The following is a 20,974-nucleotide window of genomic DNA, read 5'->3' on the forward strand; positions in this document are numbered from 1 at the left end:
TGCAAAGGAAACTCTTTGAATCCCAGCTCCAGCGTGTTCTAGCTGCGTGACCTTGGGCGGGTCACTTGACATTTCTGGGCCTCAGTTTGTCATCTGTAATTCACAAGGGCAGCCTTCTCATCTTGCTTCCACTAGGGTCTCTGGGATCTGTTTGCTTTAACAAAAAGGGAACGTGTCATGAACAGGCTGATTCAGTCTTCGCACTGATACTGCTCCTCACACAGCCTGAGCCACAGGGACTGAGGGAAACCAGCCTTGCTAAGGTGATGGAAACTGTCAGACTGGCTCCGATTAGTAATTAGAAAACTCCTGGTCACAGCCTTTAATATGGACATGGCTGCTGCTATGTTTGCTTTTCACCTGGTACCTTTTTCCTCCCCAGAATCTCAGTCCCTCCCAGGCACTCAGATAAGCTTCCGAAGGGGTATGTTAACACTTTGAGGCCACTGTTGCAGCAACAATGCACTAAATGGTCTCCAGAGTCCTAAAAATGGTGACTAACATGCTTCCTAAACACCTAAATTACTCCCTGGGAATGATTTAGGCATAAGAAATATATGACTTATTAACTAATCTTCACAAATACTCCGTAAGACAGAAGCATGCTAATTTGTCACGCTGAAGACTGTTAGCACAGTAAATCTCAATTTAAAATTAATTAGGTGTGTGCCTGTGGTGGGGTAAGCAAAGAGCAGACTTGAAGTTTCCAATTTATTGAAGATTCCAAATTATGTAATAATTTTAAAATACTTTTAAAAGAAAAACATATTTTATAAATAAAGATGTAAGTGAATAATAAGAATGCAAGTGTATCACAATTACATTTACCAAAGGTGTAAACTAAGGAAAGCAAGAATGAGAGACCCGAGGACTATTTCAAAGTGTTCTTTCAATGGGAGTTAACTCCAAAATAATGAGATATTACTCTTTTGAATTATTTTAAATGCTACCCTCTACTACTATGTAGAATTTTAAGTGATTCATGTTTATATACTGCCGCCCCTCCTCCTTTAAAAAGATCTTCAAAAATGGAGAAAAATGGGTCCATGGGCCTTTCAATATTTTATCAATTTACTCACTAATGATGGGATGAGATCATCCTGTTTAGAATATGACCTTCTCGTGTAAGATGTGGTGCACATATGGAAAGCTGGTTTCTGGTACTACGTGCAGGTGGCTGACGTTATGGGGTAACATTTATTTCATGAGCTTAATATCACTGTATGGTTTGGGTCTTGTTTTTTCATCCACCACTGGTTCTTATATAGGAAAAGAGGGCCCTGATTCCATTCAGTCTTGAGTCTGGGGAATCTGCATTGACCAAGAGGAGATGTCCTCAAGTATCAAGTCCCTTCACGGAGGGATCACCAACATGTCAGACACGATGCTAAGTGTTCTACATACATCATCTCATATAATCCCCATAACAGCTCTGCAACAGACCACCTTGCAGAGGAGAAGATAGAGACACATAATAATAGTAAGATGCCTGCTCGAGGTCACACAGTAAGCAAGGAAGCTGGACTTCTATTTCAGGTGCATGAGCTGCAAATCTAGTGTGACCCAACATCTAGTCCCTCAGAGACTTGGATAAACTCATTGATAAGTATCAGCCTCACAGTTCCTTAAAAAAAAAAAAAATCTGTTTACTTTGTCATTTAAAAAAAGCAGTAGCCGTTGTTACCCCCTTGGGTAGCTCACTATGGACAGTGAGCTTGGTTCCTTTCCTCAACTCTACTGAGAAAGCGAGTATTCTGCCTGAGGAAACCAGGGCTGGGGAGGATGGCCAAATGGGAGAGGTGGTGAGATGCTGTCTAAAACAAAGATAACTGTGAAAAAGGGTCACATCCAGGGAATCTTCTCTCCGGCATGATGTCACTTCCCTCATGCAGCAATCCTCAGCTCTGCCCTCCACCCCAGCCTGGCCTCGGAGAGCTGGAGAAGAGGGGTGAGTCAGGTCCCCTCTGCTTGAGAGAGAGTACCACTTTCCCACACCTCTCAGTTCCCACGCACACAAAGGACCGAGGGGAGAATAAGAAACACTTTTAAGCAGCATAGCACCTTACTCAGTATTTCTAGCCTCTTTCTAGGGCCCAGAAATATCTCTGAAGGAGAAAAACAAAAACACAGACCATTCCACCAACTTAACCCAAACGATCAGCTTGGTCAGTAGAAAAGGAACAGAACCTTTCCAGCACTAGTCAACTTAGGTGCTCAGCGTGAGCTGAGCTACCCCAGGGGGCGCTCCAGGAAGTGCTATTTACATTTATACCTATGGCTGTGAAAGCACAGCTGACTTTAAAGGTAGTATGTAAGTTCAGAGGAGGAGGTGGTTATTACTCCACAAAAAAAACTCATGTGTGAATTTTTTTTTTTTTTCATTTCACCTGACTCTTGAGGTATTCTCCATCTGGATACGGCTGTGTGTGGATACGACTCTTCCCTCACCTTCTTGGCTTTGCCCTTTGCATCATTTCCCCTTCCCTTAATTTCTCTCCCTCCACAGAACAGAACGGGAATGCTCTACTGCTGACCATCTGTGAACATCTGCACCTCCTCCCTTTTTCAGAAGTGGATCAGCAAGGAAGGAGCATGGGTGTGCTCACCTCCTCAACGCTACCTTCACCTTTCACCCATCCATCTGTCTGGCATCTACGTGGCATCTATCTATATGTAGTGAGAGGAACTAGCGCCCCCCGCAATTCATGTCCACTCAGAGCCTCAGCATGTGACCTTATTAGGGTCTCTGCAGATGTAATTAGTGAAGGGTTGGGATGAGATCATACTGCCTTAGAGTGGGTCCTAAATTCAGTGACCAGTGTCCTTTTAATAAGAGGGTAGAGACAGAGGAGAAGGCCTTGTGAAGACAGAGGCAGAGTCTGGAGTGACACAGCCACAAACCAAAGAACACCCGCTGGAAAAGACACGGAAGAATTCTCCCATTGAGCCTTCAGAGGACCACGGCCCTCCCAACACCTCAGTTGTGGACTTCTAGCCTCCAGAACTATGAACCAATAAATTTTTGTTATTTAAAGCCACTTGGTTGGGTCTCCCTGGTGGCGCAGTGGTTGAGAGTCCGCCTGCCGATGCAGGGGATACGGGTTCGTGCCCCGGTCTGGGAGGATCCCGTATGCCGCGGAGCGGCTGGGACCGTGAGCCATGGCCGCTGGGCCTGCGCGTCCGGAGCCTGTGCTCCGCAACGGGGGAGGCCACAACAGTGAGAGGCCCGCATACCGGAAAAAAAAAAAAAAAAGCCACTTGGCTTGTGGTAATTTTATTATGGCAGCCCTAGGGAACTGATATACTATCTATCTATCTATCTATCTATCTATCTATCCATCCATGTTCATTGTTCCCTTCCCTGCATTTATTACACCACTGTCAGATAAATTGTTCTTTAAAGCTCTGGCTCTTCGCCCTGGCAGTTAAAACAAAGCCTGGGTCCCACCCGAGATATTCTGATTTAATTGGTCTGGAGTGTGGCTTAGACGCTGGTATTCTTCTTTAAAGTTTCCAAGCAATTCTAGTGTGCAGCCAAGTTTGAGAATTACCACTGTCAAGCAAGGAAATCTTTCCATTCTCCTGCTCTGAAATCTCCAGTGGCTGTCTTCTGCCTACCAAATTAAAAAATGATAGCGACCAATACTTACCTTCTGCTCTGCAATTTTCAAGGTGTTTTCAAGTTCATGTGAACCCTCGAAACACCAGATGACATAAGAAGGAATACTGGGGCAGTTCTATGAAACCCCTACACTCTGGTCAACAGACCCTACAGAGAAGATGAGCTTCCTTCTACAGATATTCCAGCCGAGTCTCTCCCCAACGCTCCCACCCCCGGCTTCGAATGTTTTCTGCAGTTTCAACATATGAGATACTTACATAACGGTAATTACTAGCTACCCGATGGAGAGTGGCTGTGATGTGCTTGTTATTATGATGCTATAACAATAGGGAAATCTGAGACAATTGAAAACCATCCGCGCAGTTTGAGTAACCTCTCATTCTGTGGAGGCACCCAAATGAAATAATCTGACTTGCTAATGTACTGTCTGATCCACCGGGTAACGCAGTTTGTTGTATGGGATGAAAAGCCCATGTTCTTGGCCATCCTGCAGGTTTCCACAGCAGCTCCACGGTCTGCATACCTCATTAGCTTCTCCTCCCGCTTTTCAGCTACCAAATGCTTATTAATCTCCTATTCCTATTCCTGAAGCAAATTACTGAAAGTTTTGCATTGTAAAACAGCGCACATCGATTCTCTATTCTGTAAAGTTCAGGAGGTCAGACATCTAAAATGCGCTTGCAGAGCTGCTTCTTTCTGGAGGCTCTAGGGGAGGATCTGATTCTTGATTTTTCCAGGTTTTTAGAGGCCGCCTTCACTCTGTGGCTTACAGCCCCTTCCTCCCCCTTCAGAGGCAGCAAGGTTTCATCTTCTCTCTTCTGACCTCTGCTTCTGTCCTTACATCTGCTCTTTCTGACTCTGATCCTCCTGTCTCCCTTTTATGAGGACCCTTATGATTACACTGGACCCACACAGATAATCCAGGGTGATCTCCTCATCTGAAGATCCTTAACTTTATCATATCTGCAAAACCTCTTTTACTTTGTAAGGTAGCCTATCCATAGGTTCCAGGGATCAGGACATGAATATCTTTGAGAGGCCCTTATTCAGCCTACCACCCAAGTAAATGACCAGATAAAAAACATTTCTGTAATTTCCTGATGAAGTTTGGGTGTCCCCTTCAGCCCATGGCCCTGTCCGTATTTATAAGAGGTTATGACTTTTTTGGAATTTCACCCTGAGCACCATATTCTTGAGAAATGCTCTGTCCATGACTGAGTATACAAACCGATTCCTTTTCTTCTGTTCAGCATTTGTCAGAATTTATAAAGATGATAAATAACACTCATTTGGCCATCTATAAACAGGAAAAAACAAAAACCCATGATGTTAAAAGATTGTGACATCTTATGCTATTGCCCTGGCTGGATAGAGCAGCAGCAGATGGGCAGCAAATTGGCACTCGGGCTGGCCCAAGAAGGGCACTTTGCATATTTCAGGAACAGGCAGCTGAGCTCTGGAGGGCTGCAAAGAACGTGAATGGGAATCCTCCACTCCTGACACACTGCAAACACCTACCCTCCTCCTTCATGAAAAGTGGCCTGGTGAGGAAGGAGCACATGTGCACCTCACCCCGCAGGCATCAGCTGTACTACCCATGTGCCTCCAGGTTCCACAGATCCATCACAGTCAAAGCCTCTGGGTACTGGGGCACTAGTGAGCGTCAGAGTCCACCTTCCTCTTCCAAGGGCACCTGGAAGTCCTCCATAAAAGGGTCAGCACCAAGTCCTCCCATGGCTTCTGACCTCTGAAGAGCAAGGCTTATAGGTACCGCACGGTTCAGCAAACCTGGAGCTGCTTCCAGGTTGGTGCTACTATTGCCTGCCTCTTGCCCTCATCTTCAAATATTCAATACAAACTCCAATAATGCCTTTGCTCACTAGGCACAATGAATTCCTAAAGATATAATTAAGACAATCCCTCACTGACTTCAACCAGAGTTCAGCCTGGAATTATCTCTAACACTGATTCCAGTGGATGTTGTCTGAGAAAGCAGGATAATTTTTATCAAACTCATTTTCCCTCAAATCAAGAAATGTGCATTGAATACTTCATCACATTAAGGCTTCATTATGGATTTATTACTTACGTATTAATCTAACATCTTCTCGAATTTTCTTGACAAGTTCAATTTATCAAAGTCCTATAAAATAAAGTTCTTCTACCCTTTCAAATGCCCCTGTATTGAGGGGGACATCAAAAAGCCACCTGGACTACTTTCATTGCCTCCAAGGATTTATTGATTATCATTAAGATACTTCAGGTTAAAGATTAGCTTGGAGCCAATTAACTGGTGGTTTCCACCAAAAACCTGGAGGTCTGGATAGGTCTTATAGCCTGGAATTTTTTCGTAAATCTAGGGCCAGTCAGGAGAAACAACTTTAGTGTTTCCTTGAGATTGGAGCTTTCCCTAATGAGCAGCCATTTTTTTAATGTTAGTTGCTGTCAGAAACAGGAGAATAAAATGAATCTATGTTCTCAATGAGAAAAAGACATGAAACATAATCAGGAAGCTCTACCCAAAAGAAACCTCCAATCTCTCAACCTTGGGTTTCTCCTCTGGCAATAAGGGAGCTGATAGCTGTTCCCCTGCGTTACAGTTTACAAAATACGTTCATACTTTTTCCTTAATTGTTCTCCATGTTATCTTGCAAGGTAGGGATTTCACTCATAAGGAAATAGACTAAAATGTTAAGCTACTAAAATGAGATTCAACAGATGGTGGAGCCATGGACTTGAACTAGGCAGGACCATCTCCAAATCTCCTACCATGATGCAAAAGGCAATTACCATCCTATAGTAATCACCAGCATTCTGTGATTATGAGCATTATGTAAAGTCTCTCCTGCATGTACTTACTATAATAAATGTAAATCAGGCAAAAGCAGTTGTCACTCAAAAGAGTTAATTAATCTGTTGTGAACTACAAGAAAATAATCCAGACATGTCTTTTCAAAGTCAAAACTCATGTGATCAAATGAAAGTTCTAGAGCATTCTCTGCTTTCCATATATATGTATTGATGGTGTTAAATGTCTGCAAGTTAATACAAGAAAGTCTTTCTTTGAAACAGTCCATCTTAACAACTGCTGTGACATCAGCTTGCTATGATATTTAATGAAAAATTATCTTTGTGGTTTGTTTGCCATTTTTGATATAATCTCAGTGTCTCCTAACTTACTGTTTTTCTTACCTCTCTGGATAGATACATGTTTATCTGTGATGCTTATAGGTTCCCACTCTTTCCGGAGGTATTTGAGAAACGTGAAGGATACAGCAAAAGAGAATCAAGAAATCTTCCTATTGCAGCCTTTGAAGACTGCTACACAGTGGTGTAGGAAACAGGGGAACTGAGGGATTTGAGGGAGCCTTCTATCACCCACACAGAGGTTTTACCCTGCTCACTATCGCAAAGCCTGTCCTCATTTTTGTCACCTTCCCTGCACTTAAGTGGCAGAAGGGCAGGGTCCTCTTCTCCCTTGCTTCTACAGGCTCCAGGTCTGTGGGTGTGGAGCAGCACCAGCGGCAGCAACAAAGTCTAGATGCTTCTCTGCCCAGGGAACAGCTCTGGCACTAAGCCAGAGGGCCATCTTCTCTGGGGGGAGGGATATGGGAGTAAGGGTGAGCAGGAAAAGTGAGGTCAGCTTTCAGAGCAGTCACCCATCTCTGCTGAGCTGGCCAGACTGTGAACTGCAGAATATTTACTGCCGGGAGATGTCCGTAACAGGAGCCATTCAGTCTAGCCAGACCCAGAGCCCCCCTTCTGGGGCATCAGGAAGACATAGTCATGACACGGGGACACTGGTTCACAACCAGGCACCAAATCTCTTGATCCCAGAGAGATTTCCTCTGATCCCTTTAACTACTGCTCAGGGGAAATGCAGGAATTAGCCTGTTCTGAGTTGGAAAGAAGCAATCCAATTTACCCAGGGCAATCTCAAGTTGGTGGCTTATGGGAATCACCTTTGTATCTGGCTTTGGCCACATCAACCCACCTTGCCCCACGGGCTGAACTGTGAGCCCTTATGCACGCTCTCAGAGCAGACTGGGCATCTATCTTGCACTCACCTCCCTGGCTTATAATGCCCCCTTCCGGGACTTCCCTGGTGGCGCAGTGGTTAAGAATCTGCCTGCCAATGCAGGGGACACGGGTTTGAGACCTGGCCCAGGAAGATCCCACCTGCTGCAGAGCAACTAAGCCCGTGCGCCACAACTACTGAGCCTGAGCTCTAGAGCCCGCGAGCCACAACTACTGAGCCCGCGCACCACAACTACTGAAGCCCGAGCGCCTAGAGCCCGTGCTCCACAACAAGAGAAGCCAACACAATGAGAAGCCCACGCACCTCAACGAAGAGTAGCCCCCGCTCACCGCAACTAGAGAAAGCCTGTGTGCAGCAACAAAGACCCAACGCAGCCAAAAATAGACTAAGTAAATTTATAAAAAGAAAACAATGCACCCTTCCCCTGCTTCCTCCCCTAAGGGCCACAGGACAGGAGCCTGGGTTTCCAGACCATAGCAGCAGCCCCCAGCAACACATAGCAGAGTGTCTGGCACTTGGTAGAGCTTAATAAACATTTGTTATTGTACAGGAAATTCTTTTTCATCTGAGGTAGGGGGAAAAAAGGAGGAGCAGAAAGAATTATTGCACACATTTTTTAAGCTGAATCTTCAGCTCTCCCCCTTACACAAAATTTCCCCACACTTTGAATATTTTATATGAAAGCACCAGTTCCAAGTTCTTCTGTCCTCGCTCATCAGTGCTGTGCAGCAGCTGAATCTTCTAACTAGCACCTGATACACGTTACAAGTGCTCTAGGGCGCTGGAAGGTGAAATGTGAGTTGTCTGTGTAACATGAGGCTGTGGCTAGCACAGCCCAGGATGTGTAGAAAATATGACCTGGGTAAAGGATGTGCACCAGAGCATTTTATTTATAGTAGCAAAAACCTAAACTCTAATAATTGATGTTTGGTTATATAAATTAGGGCATACTCATATAATGGGTAGTATTTATATAATGGAATATTAGGCTACCATTAAAGATATTTTAGAAAAATAGATAATGGCATGGGAAAATGCACCTAGTATATTAAGTGAAAGCAGATCAGAGAACTGAACATAATCACAATTTTAGAAAGTGCATGTGTAGAAAATCCTGGGAAGGAAGTACACCCAAATGTTAGGTAGTCTATTTCTGGGTGATGTTGATTTTTAAAGGCCTACTTAAACTGTTTCATATTTTTTAAATTTTATTTTACAACAGACATGTATTCCTTTTTCATAATTTTCAGAATTGTCTATTTTTAAACTACAAACCCAAAAAAAAAGCATATTTTTCAACAACGGAAAGAAGCTATTCTGTTCCTGCCCTATAGATGGTTATGTTCAAGCATTAGACTATTAAGCCCCACCCAGGGTGCAAGTGGTTCCTCATTATATTTATATCTACAACCCAGAAAATTCTGTCCAAAGGTGAAGTGGCAGCCAGGCGCCCACAAGTCAAAAGGGGAGTCCTCTCCCTCGGTATGCCACGTCTGAAAAGAAACCATATCTGCAAGAGATGTTGACCAGAGATTGCTCTGGAGTAAGCTAAGAAAGCTGGAAGCAGCCGTGGCAGGGAAGGCCATTCTCCTGGGCAGGGGAGAGCTGGTGTTGGTCTGGCACCGGCTCTGTGACCACAGGTAATTATTCTATTTCTCTAAGCATCCTGATCCCCATCGGTAAAAGAAAGATCTAACATCTGCCCTGCCAACCTCACAGGCCTACTGGGGGGTTAAACAAAATGATGTGTGCTCTGTATTTTATAAACTACAAAGCATCCAGGCAATGAAAAGTTTGGTAGCCCAAGAACGCTAACTTCTTAAGATAATGATCCACGCTCCCCACTTTCATTTCAAGATATCAAGAGAAAAAATCTATATTCCCTTCTACACTCTAGAAATTGCACAGGAATTTTATCAGCCACACTTAACTCAATTTATGTTTCCCGGTACCCTTGCCCCATGAAACTAAAACTACGCTATGTGTTCACTCAGCGTGTTCCTTTTTTCTCCTCAGCATATGGACAGATCGGCCTGCCCAGACTCCCCTGAGAGAAGGTGCGACCTGGAGACTGAATTCTTGCCCCTTCCAGGCTGGGTCCCCACATGTCCCTGTGAGATCCTCCACCCTCTCTCTTCCTCCAGTTCCTGGCTGGTTATACAAGGTCTGGTGGAAGACTCTGAGGCCTCTGGAAAAGGGTGACGTGCTAGATGAAGGAGGCTGAGTCCCGATATCAGAGTGGAAGGTCAAACACCCCACACAACAGGGGCACAAGCGAGAAACAACTTGAGACCACTTGCCGCCCCAATTACCTACCCCAGCTAACATACTCTACGACCTTGGTCACCTCTCCACCCCAGAACGACAGTCAACACTTTCTGCTGCTTCCCACGTGAGTGACTCAAGGGACATAGAGAACACATATGGTAAAGCCAACCCTCTTCCAACAGAAAACTCACACTAGCAAAATTAAGACAAATATTTTAGATTCCTTGGCAGATTTAAGACCTGCTCTCTTATTTCTATAGGGAAACCTGAGAGTACATGCTAATTTAAATAACTGAGAAGAGAAAGTAAGAAAAGGGGAACACACGGTTAGTTACCTAATCCCACAGTATTTAAGGTGGGTTGCAAATAGAAAAGGGTTAAGGTCTATCAAGTTGGGAGAGATTAGGAAGGGAGTCGACCTCTCCTTCAGAGGGTAGAGACAATGGAAACAGAGCGCTATCTTGGATCACTGGTTCCGCATATATTTTATCTCTATTTAGCATTGCTCAGTAGGGCTACATGGAAACATTAGGCCCTGAGTTGGGGAGTTCCCAGGAGTACAAAGTAGAGACAGGAAGTGTTGCCCACTTCTCTGCTTTAACTGTAGCCAGCCCTGCCCTTTCTTGCTCGGAGACTACTTACCTGGTAGGGGTAGAGGGTGACCCCATTGGTTCTCGACAGGGACCAGGTGCCATCCAGGTACTGGTGAGCCTGGATGGCCACTGAGTTGAGGATGTTCCCATTGCTGGGGCTGGTGGCCATCTGGAGGCTGACCTTGGCCTGGTGGGTTGGAGACCCACTCTTCTTCTCCGCCCCATTGCTGACCCCAAGGCTGTTGGGTTTGCTGCTATGCTTATTGGTGATGAAGGCTGTGTAGTTGGAGGAGGCATAGGAGGTGGGCACAAAGGCCCAATCCCTGGGCTGCTGGAGCCCCACCATGTGCCGGGACCCCACTGGAGTGGGGATGTTGGAGAGGGCTGGGGGCGAGCCAGGTGAGCCATCGAAGTGCTCACTGCCAGCCGCCTGTTCCAGGGTCAGCACCATCTGAATGGCCTCCTGCTTCAGCTGGTTCAGGTGTGTGGCACAAATGTCACAGCGGTTGTCCCTGTCATTCCATGCCTTCCGGATGGTGTTGGGGACCTGGAGCTTGTCGTGAATCACAGCCGAGAAAGCAGGGTCCTGGAGAACACACAAACAAAAAAATAAGGAGAGCCTATCAGTCAAGGCTGGTAAGCACAATTCAGATGCCTGGTTTCTGAGTTAAGCCCTAGATGTACCCAAAGAGTTTGACTGTTTGATTGACATCCAGCAGAAATGAGCAGCAAGACTGGCAGACGAGCCTCTAGTTGACAAACACATTTGACAAATGTAAGATTGTTATAGTGGAGACTTTAAGGAATTAAAAAAAAAAAGCTTTCTAAGCATCCTCCTTACCAGGCCAGTCAAATAAGAACATTCCAGATTCTTCCCCTTGTGTCCACTAAAGAATTATAGCTATACCTGGATGCTCCTAAGGTGGTCATTAAGTAGACACAAATGGTCGTCCGGGCCTGGCAGGGGTGAGTGCAGTCGCTCTGGACCAATGCGTTGTGGGCCCCCATGAACTACGGAAAATTGGCAGCAGGTGGTGGTACTACTTGTGACCCAGAACAGGGATTCTATTCTAAGAAAATCCTAGCCTCATTAACACCATGTGCTAAGTGCCACTGGAAGAAAACCAAACTAAACAGATTCTGGACCAGAGATCTAGCCTCTCCAGCAGCCCAGCAAACCCCTACAGATTCACTCTGTTTACCATTGGCTCCATGGCAGGCTGGCCATGCCTGTACCCATGTGTCTGATATCCTGATCCATCAAAAAAAAAAAAAAGGTCTCCTTGATAAACAGTCCAAGATACTTTTCCCCAGAAACTTCATCTAAAACTATTAAAAACGCTTTCGTTCAGAAGCCCTTATCTAAAAGAAATCAGAAAGTGAATTTAATGAGGATGATTTCTTTCATTTACTTTGCTTTAATTTTTATAGGAAAGCAAGACTGCACAGAGAAATAAGCAGTAGGTGTGTTAACTGGGTATCAAAATATTTGGCTTCTAGTTCTGGTTCTGCTACCAATTAGCTGTGTGACCTTGGACAACTTACTTAGCCTCACTGAACCTCTCATCTGTCACGCAAGGCCATGGCCCATCTTTATTGTAAGGTCCTTCCAACTCCATGACTCTGTGTAGGGAAAGGGAGACAGGAGAGGACAGTGTCTGCATATATGGACGGAGCCACTATGCTATTTTGGGGACCTGGTTGAACTTTTGAGATTCCACAATTGCTGCAGGTAATTGATGAGGCTTATCTCAAGACCTATTTTCCTTAGGACACTGGAAGAAAAGCTTCCCTTCAGAAATGTGCTGGAGCTTTTTTGGGGTGGAAACCCCATCAGGGTTGACTGGAGTTTGATGAGCTGTGGGTGGGAAGGGAGATCAGCGGTGGGAGGGTCACCCTTAATTACGATCCATCTTGATTATCGGCTCCAGCATTTTGTTTTCCCTGTTTAACTACCCTGAACAGCTCTTCAGCGTGCACTGATTAATTGATTAATAAATTAAGAGGCCTCTTTACACAGCAGCAGCGAGGAGTGACTCAGGAGGTAGAAACTCAAGACGGTCATAGAAAATGATGGGAAACAATAGGAGGTCAAGGGTGATCAAGTCTGGCTGACGAAGCGATGCAAACCACATGAGACCGGCTTGCGGCGCCCTCCTCAGTGAGAGCTGCTTTGTCCGGAGTCCCCGATCAAAACTTAGCATGTGTGGGACCCAAATGGGCCCCTTAGGGACCATTACCTCAGTTTCCAGATAAGGAAACAGCTCCAAAAGGGTTAAAAGCTTGGACTACAACCAGACTTCTTGACCTCTAGTCCATGATTTTCCACTTCAAGAGCCAAAGAGCCATATTCATCAATGGACTCATAAGTTTGCCCAGACTTAAGGCTCTTGCCACATTCATCTACGAAATGTTCATTTATTCAAAAGGAAGTATTTGGGCCCCCATATGTGTCAAGATATAGATTCTTGCTTTTTCACATAATGAGAATTTTCCCTTGTCAATATATGTCATTTGAAAATGTGATTTTTTTTTAATGACCACATGGTATTTTATCCTGTAGCTGTTTTGTAAGTCATTTTTTAATTCCCAGGTCTACTACATAATTAGAGGCAGCATGAGAAATCAGAGACTTGCATTCAAAAGCAATCTGCCACCCATGGCTTATGCTTTTAAGGCACCAAACTATTTGGTCTCAAGAAACCTCAAATTAATTGCTGACTTAGAATATTTTGGTTAACCCAATCACCAGGAGGGAGCATCACAGTAAAAAAAAAAAAGGCAGCAATAAGATCAGTCGCGGGGCTTTCCTGGTGGCACAGTGGTTGAGAGTCCGCCTGCCAATGCAGGGGACGCGGGTTCGTGCCCCAGTCCGGGAAGATCCCACATGCCATGGAGCGGCTGGGCCCGTGAGCCATGTCCGCTGAGCCTGCGTGTCCGGAGCCTGTGCTCCGCAACGGGAGAGGCCACAACAGTGAGAGGCCCGCGTACCGCAAAAAAAATAAAAATAAAAAAAGATCAGTCCCATCCACACATCATAGTTTATTTTAGATCCTTGTAGAATCTAGATGTGACTCTTGACAGCTGCAGCTGGAGCAGAAAAGATACATCCACTCCACAAAAACAGCCTGGTGCTGGGGACTCCTTTTCTCTCTTCTTCTTGGTTTTCACTGCTCTCCCTTGAAGCAGTTCCTTCCTCACTCAGCCTACGGCTATTTGCTGCTCGACTTGCCACAGCAATGCATGTTGGCCTCCAATGTGCCAGGCCGCGGATCTTGGGATGCACGAGAGCGGTTCCGGTTCTCTCTGAGCTCACCCTCCAGGGAACCCACTTGGCTCCTGGACTGCCAAATGCCATGCACCCTTGCTGCCACCTCTAGTCTGGGACCAATCGGCACACACTCAGACCCATGGAGCCCAGCACTCCCCTCCCAGTTCCCGAGGGGTCTACAAAATCACCTTGAGCACCGGAGCTGAGCCCACCACCAGGATGGCCCCCCGACAGCCAGCAAGTGGCAGAGCCCAGAACCCACTGTTGTCTCATCCAGAGGAAGGAGGAGATTAATGCTTTAATGAGTCTTCAATTGCTGACAGATGTCAAAGAGGTGTTCCCTAAATTAAGCCACCCTTGATCTGAAACTTTATGTGAGTTCTTATCATCAAAAGGCCTCAGTAAGTCAAAAGATACACCTTATGGAAACTAAAATCCCTTTCAAGTGCTGGTCTACACAGTATAAATATTTCAGTGCAACTCAAAACTTCGAAGAGGAATGGTCAACAGACATAGCTTTCTGTAAGTGCTGGAACAAAGGGAATACTGCTTCAAGGGAGAGTAGTAATAAACAGGGAGAAAAGAAGGTTTCAGAATCATGGATGGCTCACACTTACTGAGCTTTCCTGACATGGACACAAGAAGAACTGTGGGAGTGCCCTCTGGTTTAGCTGGCACCAAAAGAAACCTGGACTCAGAGAAGGAATGAGTTAAGTGTGCAGTCTGGCATGCTACCTAGTTCATGGGCTTCAAACACATTCATACTGTCTAGTCCCGATTCATCTCGTGACTTCAGAAAATAGTCAAATGGGAATAACAGGAATCCAATGAATGGCTAAACCTCTATTTTTGGAGTCATAATTTTTATTTCAGCACCTTTGAAAATGGGCTAACAGCACTTGGGCAACATTTTCATCCTAAACTTTCAATATAAGTGTTCTGTGCCCAAAAGATTCTCATCTTTCAAAAGTAATACAAAATTGTTATTATCCCACGTGTACCGTGAAGAGGAATTCAAGAACACACTGAGGAAGCTGATAAAGGTTCTTAGAAGGAAGGTTAGGGATAAATGAAGTTAATGTGCAGACACCTAAATCTGCCCACTTAGTGACGGCTGCAAAAGAACAAAGAAAACTCCAGACAATGGTTTTCCAATCCCTTTAGTGCTCTTCCACTTCTTCTAGGGGCATTTCAGGAAACAGGTGTCCTGCCATGTCCCCTAGGGCTCTCGTAATCTAATGGCTCTCAAAGATTGACTCACATGTCTTCTGGCAGACTGCTCTAAGAGATCATGACTAAATCTCTCTTCCTCAGGCAAGGGCAACAGAACCCACGGCTTCCATAGCCATCTGTATCCCGTTGACTGGGAATTCTCCATCTCCATCCATGCCTGGCCCTTCTCCTGAACTCTGAGCCTTACAGCCCCCTAGAAAACATCATCCAGATACTCTTCAAACTGACAATTCAAAATTAATTTTATTTTCCCCTAATCCTATTCTTATTCCAGTAGTCACTATTAAAGTAAATAGTATTATTATCCACTCAGGCACCCAGGCTAGAAGTCTCCTCCCTTTCCCTCCAATCCAATCACCAAGTGTGGTTGATGGTCCTTCCTAAAAGCTCTTGAATTGTCCCTCTTCTCCATGCCCACTGCCATGAGGAAGCTTTCAGCGTTTCTCACATCATGGTTTCCCTGATTCTAGCCTTGACCTCAAAACTCTCCCTCCACAAAAAAAAAAGGATTTAACTAAAATGCAAATCTGATCATGTCATTATCCTGCTTTCCTGCACCTCTATTCTAAGAGCTATCTTCTTGTCTGTAGTCTTTATTTGTAGAACTATTTGTCTGTTAGACTGTCAGCTCCTTAAGAGGAAATATTCTTTTCATCTTTAATTCCCCCAAGTCTAGAATAGTGTCTACTTCATAGTAAGGGCCCAACAAATATTTATGAGATAAATAAGTGGAAAGAATTCAACCAAAGTTTTCCAACTGTATTTGTTCTGCCTGGCTAAAGAGCCCAACGTGAGTCAACCATAATCTGGATATCCTCCTTTTATTTGAATCTTCCTTAAACTATTAAAATAGATTCTCTATTTGCTTGCCTCAGTACACAATCTATTATTACTCTTTTTCCTAAGTTCCCAAGAAAACAATATTTATATGCAAAGAATTTTTTTTTTTAACCATCAGGCCAGCTCATCATCGGGAAACCAAGAGAAATTTACCTAAAGGAAAACTCCAGATTAAATACTACACACCTGGTCCAGCAGGGTTAGACACCCCCCCAGCAAGTAGGTAGCATGCTTATTTTCCAAGAGCCGGCAGCCAGCTTTCAACACGTGAGGCATGGCTGCTAGTGAGGGTAGAGACTCTGGAACCCCAGCAAGAAAACAAGAACTACCGCCCAGGCAAACCAAGCTGTTTACTAGTGTCCTCACTGTTTTCTGTCCCACTTCATCCTCTGAGGGATGGGCTGTTTGGCAATAAACACTCATGCCACTTGCAAGGACAGGATTTTTTTTCCAGGTTATTTTAGCCAAAAGAGTACTTGGAGTGCATTTCTGCAAAGCCTCTGGGTCTGTGAGGAAAGCAACAGCTGGAGTCAGCGTCCAGCATGTGTTGTGCAAATTCCTGTTGATGTTTGCTCCTGGTTTATTATTCTAGAGGCCTCTAGTGACAAGCTTAACAAGATTTAAGCTGTTCTTCAAAGGCAGTTTCTTTCCACTTTGTTCCTAAACTTTCTTCTTCCATAAATGCTATCCCGTGAGGCCCAGAATGATGGCTAGAACTCCGAGAATGCAATGTTTTGTTCCCCACCGCGGGCAGTTTCCCAGAAGATCAAGGGAATTTACCCTCACACGCCTTGTAATCCTTCCACACGAGGGTCTGCACCCTCCGCCCCCTCCCTACCTCCTGCTGCATTCCCTATCCGTGTCCTTTCTTTCTCATGAATCTCAGCATTCTTCCCAGCAGTTCTGTCCCCAAAGGCAGGTGTCAATATGAATGATCCTCTGTTTTTAATGGAAACTGCAAAATTGGAAGTTTGCAAAACAATAGGTAGCAAAGCTCAGGTGAATCCAACCCAAGAAAACAAATATTCTCATTCACAGTGAAACATTCAAATATTTGGATTCAAAGGTCTCTCGAACTGGGTTTGTTTCACCTTGGTAATTTCAGAAGAAGAAAAAACAAATTTCCCTTAGTCACTGGCAGAAAGGAGACTTTAAAATCTGAAATTTAAGGATACCCCCAAAATGCCAACCAGTGGGTGTAACTTCTTCCTCAGGAAGATTTGGTTCCGCCGTGCTCATCAGCCCCTGAACTTGCATCTCACTGTCCACACGTGCTTGATGGGATGTGCAAGATCAAGGGGGGATGCAAAGGGTTGGGGAACCCAGAGCCTCTCACATGAGACTCTACTCACCCAGCCATCATACTGAATCTACCCAGCAGGAGTTGACAAACATCAGTATCCTTTACTCCTGTTGTTCGGAGTTCCCAGACCCACAAACAAGGCATATGACAACCTGGGAGGGAAGCCGGGGAACAAATTAAGACTGTCACAAGCAACGACATCCCAACACTCTTTGCAGAGAAGAGTAACCACCCTCACGGGCTGCCATTCTCACTGACACACGGTGCAAACTTAAAATCCCTGAGTGCTTCACTCAGTTTCACACAGCAGGGCTCATTCTCCAAAGTTAGTGACACAGAGAAAGAGGGGCATGAAAAGAGTTGACCAGGGCTTCCCTGGTGGCGCAGTGGTTGAGAGTCCGCCTGCCGATGCAGGGGACACGGGTTCGTGACCCGGTCTGGGAAGATCCCACATCCCGCGGAGCGGCTGGGCCCGTGAGCCATGGCCGCTGAGCCTGCGTGTCCAGAGCCTGTGCTCTGCAACAGGAGAGGCCACAACAGTGAGGCCCGCGTACCGCAAAAAAAAAAAAAAAAAAAGAGGTGACCAGGTGTGTTACAATTAGAGCTTGCTCCCGTGAGGCCTGAGACAGCCCAAACAACCAGCACCGTAGTGACAGCAGCTGGGTCAGGCCCTGGAATCACAGGTGGCCCACAGACCGGCTCCATGAACGTGAAACTTCCTTCTGGCCTTCCAGGCCTCATCCGAACCCCAGGCTTGTCATCACTATTGGACACAAGCACTGATCCTTAGCGTGTAAAAAAAGAATGAATGTAAAAGATGCTGGATAATGAGCTCAGAGAGAGGCCAAAAAAAAAAAAAAATGTCAAAGGAAGAAATGTTAAATGTCAGACCAAAGCTGTTCTACATGAGAAACCAAATTAACCTGGACCATAGTGACTGTGCACAGCCTAAGCAATCCTGCCCTGGGTTACAAGCTGAGAGATGCGGGGCCCATTAGAGACGCACGTGCACTTCAGTTTGAATGATTCTCTTCAGCACGGGAGGCTGCTGGGAGCGCCAGATGCAGGCAGGATGCAATTAATAGGGCTGCTTGCTGCAACATGTGAAAAAGTGTTGCAGATGATAAGACTTATCTGCTTCAAAAGAAAAGGGAGGTTTTTAATTGGAACTTAATGTGATTAAGAAAAGTTCATGAATTACTCAAAAGAATAGGTGAGGTATTTCTCATAATGACCAGAGAAATTTTTCTGTCTATGTCTCTCATCTTTTCCAACTGGATGGCACAGACAATGTCTCGATTCTTTTGAAAACGTTTGGTAGAGAGGATGGACGGTTCAAGACAGGGCTCCATCACTTAGTAGCTGTGTGACCTATCCAGGCTTCAGTCTCCTTAAATGTAAAAATGGGAAATGATAAGAGTCCCTATTTTTTTGAGTAATGTAAGGATTATACATGCAACATGTTTAGCACAGTCCTGGTCCTTGGGAATGCTCAATAATGGTGGTGATTATTTTCAGTGTTTCACTTCTCAGTATCTAAAGCAGTACCATGTTTATATCAGTTCGGTACTTCAGATGACGGTGATGATGAGAACAACAATGATCTGGGGCTTACTTATATCCAGGAGGATTTAGCAAGCACTTTTGGAATTAAGAGGTGTGGGGATGGTAAAGAGAACTTGCGATCTTCAGCTAACCACCTCTTACATTAGAGGAAGTCAGGTCTTTTCGAAAGAAACCAAAATAAGAGTGGGTCCCTGGAACTCCTGAGCTGATATCCCTGAGCAGGGACTGGATGACTCCCAGCCTTCTCTCCTAAGAGGTGAAATAATCCAAGAGTCATTCATTTCCATGGAACTGAGACTATGATGCCTCTCGCTGAAAAGTATTCCTCATTTCTCCCTCAGGAGTGGGTGATGCTCCAAAGCGGGTGCTGATTGTTCAAGCCGAATCACAGAGCCATCAACTGGCCAATGTCTCCAAGGAGTTGCCAGACTCCACCCAGGAGATGGAGAAAGAGAAAGAGAAAGAGGATTTCACATTAGCAAACCTATCTTCAAACCTGAAAATCTTGCTCTCCAGTCTACCTCTTGGCCCTGGGGGAAAAGGATCCATTCAAAAATAGTTTAAGAGCTTAGGATGGGAGAGTAGACTCATAACACCTACTTAAAATGTTTTCCTTAACTTTAAAGTTCATGTTCAACATGACACGAAAGTAATGTGCTGGACTTTACAAATATGAAGAACTAATCACGACTCTAGTATGACATGATAAAATTTTACCTTTAAATTATTAAAGTCTATCTAGATTAGATGTATTTTTTATGTGTGGGCTATAATGTACCATCAGGTGGCAAATGGATTTATTTTTGATCTGTAAGTAGTTGTATTAGTATAAGGTTACTAAGGAATCTGTTAATTATCTAATTATGAAATTGCCTAATGTTTCTTTTTTCTTTAATTGATTCTGTATGCATGAAACACTGCAGAAATTTACTTGGCTATGTTTCCTTGGACTTACTACAAAAAGATAAAGTACTTAAAATTTGATGTTGTTGCTGGTGTTTCTAAAAGATGAAATTTTAGCAGATAAACTCTGTTTTGACCATAAACTACAAATTTAAACACTTCTGCTGGTCCCCCTGTGACCTAACCCTTGCAACCCAGTATTTTGGGCCCCATGTGATTTACTTCAAGCTGTCTTGTCAGACATCTCTCTCCGGGTTCCCCGTGTGACCCTGCAGGACAGGCAGGGTGGGTTTCCCTCTGTCCCATAGAAGCCCCTGCATTTCCCTGCCTCTGTGCCTTTGCTTACGTTCCTGCCCTGATGATAATTCCCAACCTGCCTGTAAAACACAAGAAAATTTGGGGGGTGGGGGCAGGTAATAGATATGTTCACTGCTGTGGTGATGGTTTCATGGGTATATACATATGACCAAACATATTAAATTGTACACTTCAGATGCGTACCATTTACTAAATGTCAATCATATACCCATTAAGCTGAAAAGAAATCTTGTTTTTCCATCGTAAGGCCCAACTTGTCCATGAAGTCTGACTCCCAGAAGGCGCTTCCATCACACTTCTCTGGTCTGAGTGATTCACGTCACTTAGCAAACACTTCCTTGTTAGTTAGAGTTGTACATGCTCTATCTCCACCATCATGGTAAATTCCTAGGGGGCAGAAACCATACCATAATTTCAACAGTAATGATAACTTCTCTGCTTGCCCCCCTGGAGTCTACTCAAGACAGCAGCCAGGGTGATCCTTGTAAGTCTTAAATCTGATCCTGGCGTTCCTCGGCTAAAAATCCTCCCGCATCCCCACCCGACTTCCGTCAGAGTCAAGGCAAAGTCTTTGCACTGGGCACTGCAGGACCTGGCCTCCTGTTCCCTCTCCGACCTCCGTTCCTGCCCCTGCTCCCTGACTCACTCTGCTCCAGCCACAAGAGCCTGAGCTGGTCCTTGATCACACAGGGAATGTTCACTGTCACCTCAGTGACTCTGTACTTCTTTTTCCTTCTGCATGGAAAACTTGCCCCTACACATACGTGCCTGACTGTCTCTTACCACCTTCATGGTGGTCAAATATCACCTTGTAAATGAGGCCTTCCTGACCACCTAATTACAGCTGCAAGCCACCCCCAGCATTCCCTGACCCTCTGCTCTGCTTTCTCTCTACGTGATCTATAGTTAGGAAGTCTGTTCACTGTCTCCCCTACAAAATATAAACTGAATGAGAGCAGGGACTTTTGTCTATTTTATTCATGGCTAACTCCCTAATGCCTAGAGCAATGCTTGAAGC

The 20,974-nt window shown here is 44.9% G+C and overlaps 1 protein-coding gene across 1 annotated transcript in view; it reads right to left on the minus strand.

The window, feature by feature from the left end:
• The window catches only part of KIF26B (kinesin family member 26B), a 504,702-nt gene that overhangs the window by 313,712 nt on the left and 170,016 nt on the right, over positions 1 to 20,974 (minus strand). The window contains exon 3 of the mRNA XM_082612029.1: positions 10,572 to 11,108. Within this exon, the coding sequence (XP_082468155.1) occupies positions 10,572 to 11,108 (537 nt within the window). The remainder of the gene's footprint in view (positions 1 to 10,571; positions 11,109 to 20,974) is intronic.

The sequence above is a fragment of the Mesoplodon mirus genome (genome assembly GCF_964341445.2).
Source record: "Mesoplodon mirus genome assembly, chromosome: 3".
Classification (NCBI taxonomy): Eukaryota; Metazoa; Chordata; class Mammalia; order Artiodactyla; family Ziphiidae; genus Mesoplodon; species Mesoplodon mirus.